Source organism: Hipposideros armiger, unplaced genomic scaffold (assembly GCF_001890085.2).
Source record: "Hipposideros armiger isolate ML-2016 unplaced genomic scaffold, ASM189008v1 scaffold_462, whole genome shotgun sequence".
Taxonomy (NCBI): domain Eukaryota; kingdom Metazoa; phylum Chordata; class Mammalia; order Chiroptera; family Hipposideridae; genus Hipposideros; species Hipposideros armiger.
Window position 1 is genome coordinate 33,440 of NW_017731812.1, and position 8,097 is coordinate 41,536.

The 8,097-nt window shown below is 36.3% G+C and overlaps 1 protein-coding gene across 1 annotated transcript in view; it reads right to left on the reverse strand.

The window, feature by feature from the left end:
* Positions 1-8,097, reverse strand: part of LOC109395280 (contactin-5-like) — a 1,255,350-nt gene that overhangs the window by 11,615 nt on the left and 1,235,638 nt on the right. The window contains exon 15 of the mRNA XM_019666163.1: positions 804-924. Within this exon, the coding sequence (XP_019521708.1) occupies positions 804-924 (121 nt within the window). The remainder of the gene's footprint in view (positions 1-803; positions 925-8,097) is intronic.

Genomic DNA, 8,097 nt, shown 5'->3' on the forward strand with positions numbered 1-8,097 from the left:
AGAGAGAGAGAGAAGAAGAAGAAGGAGGAGGAGGAGGAGGAGGAGGAGGAGAAGGAGAAAAGGAAGAAAGAGAGAAAGAAAGAGAGAAAGAAAGAAAGAAAAAAAAAGGAAAAAAAAGAGAAAGAAAGCATGCATGCTAGGAGCTGCATTTCTCATACTGAAGAATAATGTGCTAAAAGATACTGGTGCTGTCGTCATTTACTTAATTCAAATAAGAAATATAGTTTATAGGGTCGTAGAATTTGTAGCCTGGTTCATAGTTAGAAACCACTTAACTGTCATTTCTGCACAGAAAGACTGTGTGTTGACATTTTCAGACTTTAAAAAAAATTCCTGTCACTTAACAGTTGGAAAATGCTGCCATATTAGGCATGCTATTTTCCTGTTTGGGGAAGCAGAATTTAGAAATTAGTGGAGGAGAAAACATACTTGGGGGTTCTACTAGCTTTGTATTTGAAAAACACATATACACGCAAACAAATTTTATCGCTGTAGTCCACGGGTCTTTGTGGCTCAACTGCTTACAATTTCTGTTGGGAATTAAGTTGGTTAAACACTTAGTGACCACTTAGGACTAAAGGTGTTTTGGACCCTGAAGTTGGAGCTGTTGGTTTTGTCTGTTACTAAGGAGCAGTTTTCCATGTAATATTTTCAAAGGCAAAAGGTTAAGCAAAAATGACATATATTGTAAAATCGAAAGTAAAATGCACAGTACTGATGTGCTCAAAGTCCATGCATTTAAATTCCTTTGTATGATAATTTATGGTGATCATGTCTTCAGACTGCACTATTAGCATACTCACCCCTAACAAGAAGTTCTGCCTCATCTGACACACTGTCTGCTGTGGTCTGTACCCTGCAGCCATATCTCCCAGCATGCATCAGAAGGATGTTCCTGATCATTAAATCTGCAGAGGATGCTTGCTGAAAGAGGGATGAAGTGCCAGTTTAAAATGTTGCAAATCTGCCTAGTTCAAGGTGGTTTAAGGGGAACTTTGCATATTCAGTCAAAGGCCCATTTTTGGCCTTACAATTAATTTATATGACAACAATTCAGAAATCAAACATGCCCTACTTTAAGGAACACATGGAAGTTATGTTTTTAACAATTGCTAACAAAGGGTTTGAACATTTAATATTGCATATATTTAGCAGCTACAATATTTAAATATGCACAGAAATTCATATCTTTCAAGTATAGGAAAAATAGTCATTGAGCAAAACATATTGCTTTGCTATTCAGAGACAGCCCTATTTTTGTATCAAGAAAATAGTATTGAAAGGAATAGCAACTTATGAAAATTCATTATGAGAAAATAGCAGAAAAAAGGATTATCTTGTGTAGCTTTATTGATTGGTTCCTCTTGTAAGAACACCATAGGCAAAAGAATGAGATAGTGCTCATGTGAAAGACCGCTGGTCCTCAAACCATGTGTCTTTACTTAATAGAGATTTATTCCTCCCAAAACCACCACCAACAGGGAGCAGTGTCAGTCTAGGTCTCTGTTAACCTTTGCAGTTATTATACAAAACACAAAAGGGGCTCAAAACACCGGATTTTTGCTGGGAGTAAGATGATTAGAACATAGTTGAAGAATAAGTGGCATTTAAGGAGATACGTAAGTACAAGGGAGAGTATCTTTTTGATGTATTAATTCATGGGATCAATGATGATACTACCTACACTCTAGAATGACTGGTACAAACCTTTCATTACTTAATCTTGTCTTTCATTTACTCTATCAGGAAAGATAGATTTCCTTTTTCATAACTATGTAAGGTTTGATATTTACAACAACTCATGAGGTATTTTTTCAGATAATGACAGCAAATTTCTAATACACTTTTCAGTTTCCATGTTGTGATCAAAAACAGTTGACAGGAATGAAAGTAGATGCATGCCCTTGAAATGACATATTCAAAGAACTCAGCACTTCTCTCCAATAGTAGTTGAGCGCAAGAAAGAATGTTTAAGGCATGTTATAAAGTAGTACCCCAGTTAGAGATTTTTAAATTTTTGTTAGAATGGGTGAATTGCCTTAATAAAAAAATGATGCATTTGTCCTTAGGGGGCTGTATCCTGATGAATATTTAAGAGTTTAGTTGCTTGCTTTTATTTTGAAATAGACCAATGAAAATATATGAAAATCATGAAACTGAGAGGAATTTCTATAAAGCCTTTGAATTCTTCTTTTTTTCCCTCAGCATTCATTTTTTAGCATCTAAATGAATTACTTAACTGTATACTATGCTTTAGATCATTTCTTTCTGGTATTTCATTTCTGGTGTTTTCTTTTTTTTTCTTTTTTCTTTTTTCCCTTCCTACTAGTCATATGATAAAAATTCTAAGGGTATTGACATTTTCTCTCATGAAATAATTGTTAAGACATGATCTGGCTCAGTCATTTACAAGGGAATGCTTCATGGTGAGAGCGCATTAAAATGTCATAATAATTATTTCAAGGAATGTGATATTTGTTCAGTGAATGCCATACACTGCTAATTTCTTTTGGATAAATTGTTACTCTAAAATTTCATTTTCTCATCTCTGTTAGACTAAATGCTTACTTCTCCCAAACCTAAAAAGGAAATTTACACTTTAATGTCTTTTGATTTAATAAAGGCACACAAAAGCAAACTGTAAACATTATAAGCCATAATTCAGTTTCAAATCAACATAATTTAATAATGTATAAATGAGCTTCAACCTATTTATCACTCTATACATATGGGCTCATCTTAGGTGTGAAAATCTCCTTTCCCCCTGGATTCCTAAGAAGCTCTCCTAATGGGGTACTCAGTTAAATTAATCAGAAATCAAGGTGCACAGTATGGGCCCAGGATGGGGCCTATGTCTAACGGAAAAGCCAAAGAGAGGCCCAGGAAATCAGGGAGGACTTTGTTATTTCCAGAAATACGCTTCTGAAAGACTGCTTGGTGTTTTTTGTTTGTTCTGTTGTGTTTTTTTTACTCGCTTGTTTGTTTTTCAATATCACAAACTGGTGGTAGCTTAACAGCAGAAAAAGTAATGATTGTAAGTCATTAGTTAGGCTCACATTTTGGAAAAATCATTTTGTGAAATCTTGTGATTAAATAATTGTATTATTTTCCAGAACCTTTTCTTCCCAAATATTTTATTTCTTTTTGTGTTGGATAGAGTCCCCAAACCTTTGTCCTTTTTGCTGAATTATTGTGAAAGAAAATCTTAATGGGATTAAGAGGAGAATTCATTAAAAATCATGTAAAGGTCCAGGAGCTCAGGAGGATAAGGTATAGATTATCTGTCCTGTGTTGTCCTTTACCTGGTTCTCACTGTTAGTAGTGTGCAGTGCCCGATAACCTGGCTAAAGTGCCATCACCATCTATCAGGAAGAAACAGTCTACAGCTCACTGCATATCTATCAAAGTCAAGACTATTTGAGGAGTTGAAATCATCTCATTTTGGGCCTATCCCTTCTCTTGTGGATTATACCTGCATTATATTTTTATAATTTTAAGCAGGGAAGATTAAATGTAAAATGAATAGATTGTGAACACTAAACCTAAATTACCCTTTCAGTAGATTTACTGATCTTTCAAGAGAAGTAATGAGAAGAATTCATGTGGGAGCCCATTATACTTAATCTCAGCCCACAGCATGCCGTTCCTGAGAGGACCCTCGCAATTTGGTGCACTTTTAATGAAATGGTTACTTCCAGCAGAGGCTTGCCTTCTTAAGCTTAAGCCTCACTTTCACTTTTTCTCCCTTAGGAATTACTCTCTCTTTTCTTGTTTTCCTTGACACTTGCTTTATCTCCTGTATTTTCTTTGCTGCTTTCTGTGGTTTTATGAACACATTGGGTTACATGTTGCTCCCCCAAAACAACTGATTAACGCAATGCTCCAAGCATTGTGTGTCTAGCACAGTGCATGCTGCTGCACAGTGAGGGCTCAATAAATATTTGCTGAATGAATGACTATGTGAGGCTCTTTAAGAAAGAGGCTGTGGGCCGGCCGAGTGCCTCAGTTGGTTAAGAGCTTGCTCAAGAGCAAAATCTTGAGCAACAGCAGTTCGAGTCCCAGCCCGAGCTGAGCAGGTGCTGAGCAGCCGCTGAGCTGCCAACAGGTAGCAGGATGGCTCAGCTAAAAAAAAAAAAAGAAAGAAAGAAGCTGTATGTTCACTCTTTGTGAGACCAGCAACGTGGCTAAGTCATTTACATTTCTTGGTCACATAGTCTCATGGGTTGCCGGAAAAGTCATGACGTATTTTTTCTGTTTTTCGTTGCAAAAATGTATCATGACTTTTCCGACAACCCAATAACTTTCATTTATGACTGAAATAATACAGGAAATGTCATCCTTTCACAAGTCCAGTTGTTAATTGGCTTTCACTTTGACTAAGCATCCTGCTCATCCAACAAAATACTGCTAGTTATGATTTCCTAAAAATGGAAAGCTCCTTTAACTTTGGTGTCCAAAATGTCTGCTGGCTCTTGTTGCCCTGGGGATGCAGTTCAATCTCCCCTTATTTAAACACAAAAGTCTCCTCAGAGCATGATTCCACCTCCTACGATTGAGTCCAGGGCTTCTACAGCACTAATCTCACATTTCCCCACATGTGGGAATACTTCCCATAACTCTGCATGTTGTTCCCTTGCAGATGCTCTTTCTCCTTTGCCTGGAAAGATACTTTTAGACACAGCACAGATGCCTTCTCCTTGGTAAAGTTTTTTTGGACACTCCCTAGGTTTCATTAGTCCTGCCTTTGTTTAGGGATGTTTCAATAGCACTTTACTCATGTCCCTAAACTAGCACTTGACATTCTCAGAAGTCTCCCCCAAGTCCACTTGCAAGTCCACTATGGGCATTCCCAGAGCTGAGCTGGGGACCAGCACAGCTGATGGTTACTGGGTGAGCTAATGGATGCATGAACGGCTTCCTTCCTCCTTTTTGTGTGCCTTACTTTCCCTCTCCCTTTTTTGTCTCTCTCAAAGAAATTAGGAAACGAAATGACAAAAGACTATGGAGGAAGACAGTAGAAAAGAGTACTTGAAGAGTATATCCAGGTTTTGGAATGACACAGAATTGTGTGAACCTCTGCTCTAACACTTATTAAATTTTGAACTTGGAAAAATTACTGCATTGCTCAGAGCTTGTCTCACAGCTTCAATGTGATAATGCAAGTAAAGCCCATAGCAATGTGTTTGGCACACAGTAAGTGTTTGATAAATGTTGTCTGTGAAAGGGCCTGTAATTGCACTCTTAGCCAAGAGGAATATTTCTTTAATTGGTATTCACTCGTTCAACAAACTGGATATCAACATTTTTAACAGCTGTACTAAGTTTTCTAAATACCAGGCTTTATTTTAGAAACATGCATCCCCTTTTCTCTCTAATAGAAAACCACTGCACTCAGAATAATAAGACCGAATTCTAGCCTTAGTTTGACACCTTCCAAGTCCGGCAACTATGGGAAGTCCTTTTGGGGGGATAATAACAGCTGCACTGTCTCTCTTATGAGTATTGAGGAAAATCAAGTGAAACAAAGTACATACTTGAACTATTGGGAAATGGTTCAAAAGTGTAAAGTACTCTTAAAGCATTTTTTTTTAAAAATCAAGATTTAGCAGAATGCTGTGCACATAGTAAGTAAACACTCTGAGACTCTCAGTTTGGGGATTGTATCATCTAAATGACAAAATAACTTAAATTGGATGTTCTTGTAAATAGTGGACTCAGGCTGAATGACTCAGTCAGAAGCCTGCTAAGTATGGCAGTTTCCATGCCCTAATTTAGGGTTTATTTAACTTTCTCAAGGGGCTCATATAGGATACTTCCAGCATCTCCAGCCCCCAATAAACAGACATATAAACCACTTCTCTCTAAGAAGCAAAGTAATGTGGCATATAAATTCTATGAGATGTAATTTTAAAAATCTTTTCTAATATACAAAATTGGCTATGAAACATGGATTATTAGATATGATTCATGTTATTGACATAAAATCATGGGTAGTTAAAAGGTTTTCCTGTTAACAGTATTTCTTTTTCCCAGGGGATCATTTGTTTACCCTACCATAAGGAAATGATATAGATATACATTCCTTTTCTTTTTACAACTGTTTTTTCTTAAACCTTTATATAATGGGATTTACATTTACGATGACATGGGTTTTCATATATTTTGAAAGAAAGTAGCTGATATTAATTTGGGTGCTTAAATAATTGAGCATATTATCTAAAATAGAAATATTAATTGCGACCAGTGAAGAAAATATTAGACAAAATACTACTTGACAAAAATAGTTATGTCTATTTTGGTGAAATATTAGATGGTTCCAGCAATGCAATGAAGAATGAAAATGGGTAAAAATAGCTCTAACATCCCATTATTGGAACCTTGGTATGTACTTTGCAATATATATTCTAATAATGTAATTTTAAGTACTAAGAAAAATGCAGAAACTGTGTTACTTGGTGACATAGATTAAAGAGGAAACAAGAGTTGATGACTCATTGATGAACTCAGGATGGCTATTATAGCCAAACTGAATCATTTAGTATTATAAGCACAAAGTCAGGAATAGAAATCATTCATGAGATCAGTCCACTATCGTGGTTAAAATGAAGATGAGGCATTATAAAGCAGCTCAAAGAAAGAATATACAGGACTAATTACAATTAAATTTTAGTATAATAAATTTTAAAATACAAATGGTAAATTATACTTATTTCCTAGATGACAAAATTGTATATATGAAGAACCCTGAATAAATGACAACATACTATGTGTATCATGTTAGTGTCCTCTTTTCCCAAATAGACATAGAGGACTAGGGGGTGTGATATTTAATGTGTCAGTGGATGCCAGATTTAGGTGGCATGTGCCCCGATTCTTGAAATATGTCTCTTATCTGATCATATGTACATTGCCTCTCTTTTCCCTCATAGATAGGTAAATGGGCATTTCTTTATCTAAGATTAACAAAAATGGTAAGGCTAAAAGGCTCTGCTATAGACTGAATGTTTGTGTCCCCCAAAATTCATATATTGAAACCTAATCCCCAATATGATGGTACAGTATTTGGAGGGGATGTGTTTGGAGGTAATCAGAGCATGAGGATGGGTGAAGCACTCATGAGTGGAATTAGTGCCTTTATAAAAGATACCCCAGAGAGCTATTTCACTTTCGCCATGTGAGGACTCAGTGAGAAGATGGCCATCTATCAATCAGACAGGAAGCAGGCGCTCACCAGATGCTGAATCTGCCAGTGCTTTGATCTTGGACTTCCCAGTCTCTAGAACTGTGAGAAATAAATTTCTGTTGTGCATAAGCCACCCACTCTATGGTACTCTATTATAGCAGCATCAATGGGCTACGACAGTCTCTAAGTGCATATAGTGTTATTTCTATATTCATATATTATTAATATATTGATATATATTAATCTAGAGCTTATAAGTTAAAAGAGGCATGAAATAAAGTCACATAATTTAGCAACCTATGTTTTCTTGAATTTACTCTTAGCTTCATCCTACCTGTTGCCAAAGTTTATCTCACATGACCAGTAAGAATGTTTCATTCACCCTCCTTTATTGTTTATGTAATTATCACTGAGCCAACATATATTTATTTTAATGTGTTATATTCAGCTTTGGTTATACAAATATAGCCTCTGCACTTATGGAGTATCTAATCTAATGCATCTTTGATGGAAAAAACACAGGAAGAGAGTGGGGAGTAGCTTTCCTTGTATCTACATCTATGGTTGAAAGAGATGTGAAGGAGAGAGATGGATGTGTGGTCTGACAGCTCAGCAGTCAGGCAGATCCACGAGAAGATATTCCCTCTTTCTGTTTGCCTCATATAGTCTTAGCCATCATTTTGTGAGCACTGACTGCTAAAGTTAGGATTTTAATAGTAGCTTTCAAACCAGCTCTTTATATCCTTCGTGTTAACCCCTCTCTGTCTCTCATTATTGCCCATCTGACGTGTCATTGCTAGGTTAGTCCTTTTTTAAAACTGATTTTTTTTTCTGTTTTACAATTGTAAAAGTCTTCACTGGCTATCTCCATCTACAAGATGGTCCAACTTCTTAATCAGCATTTGAGTCTAGAC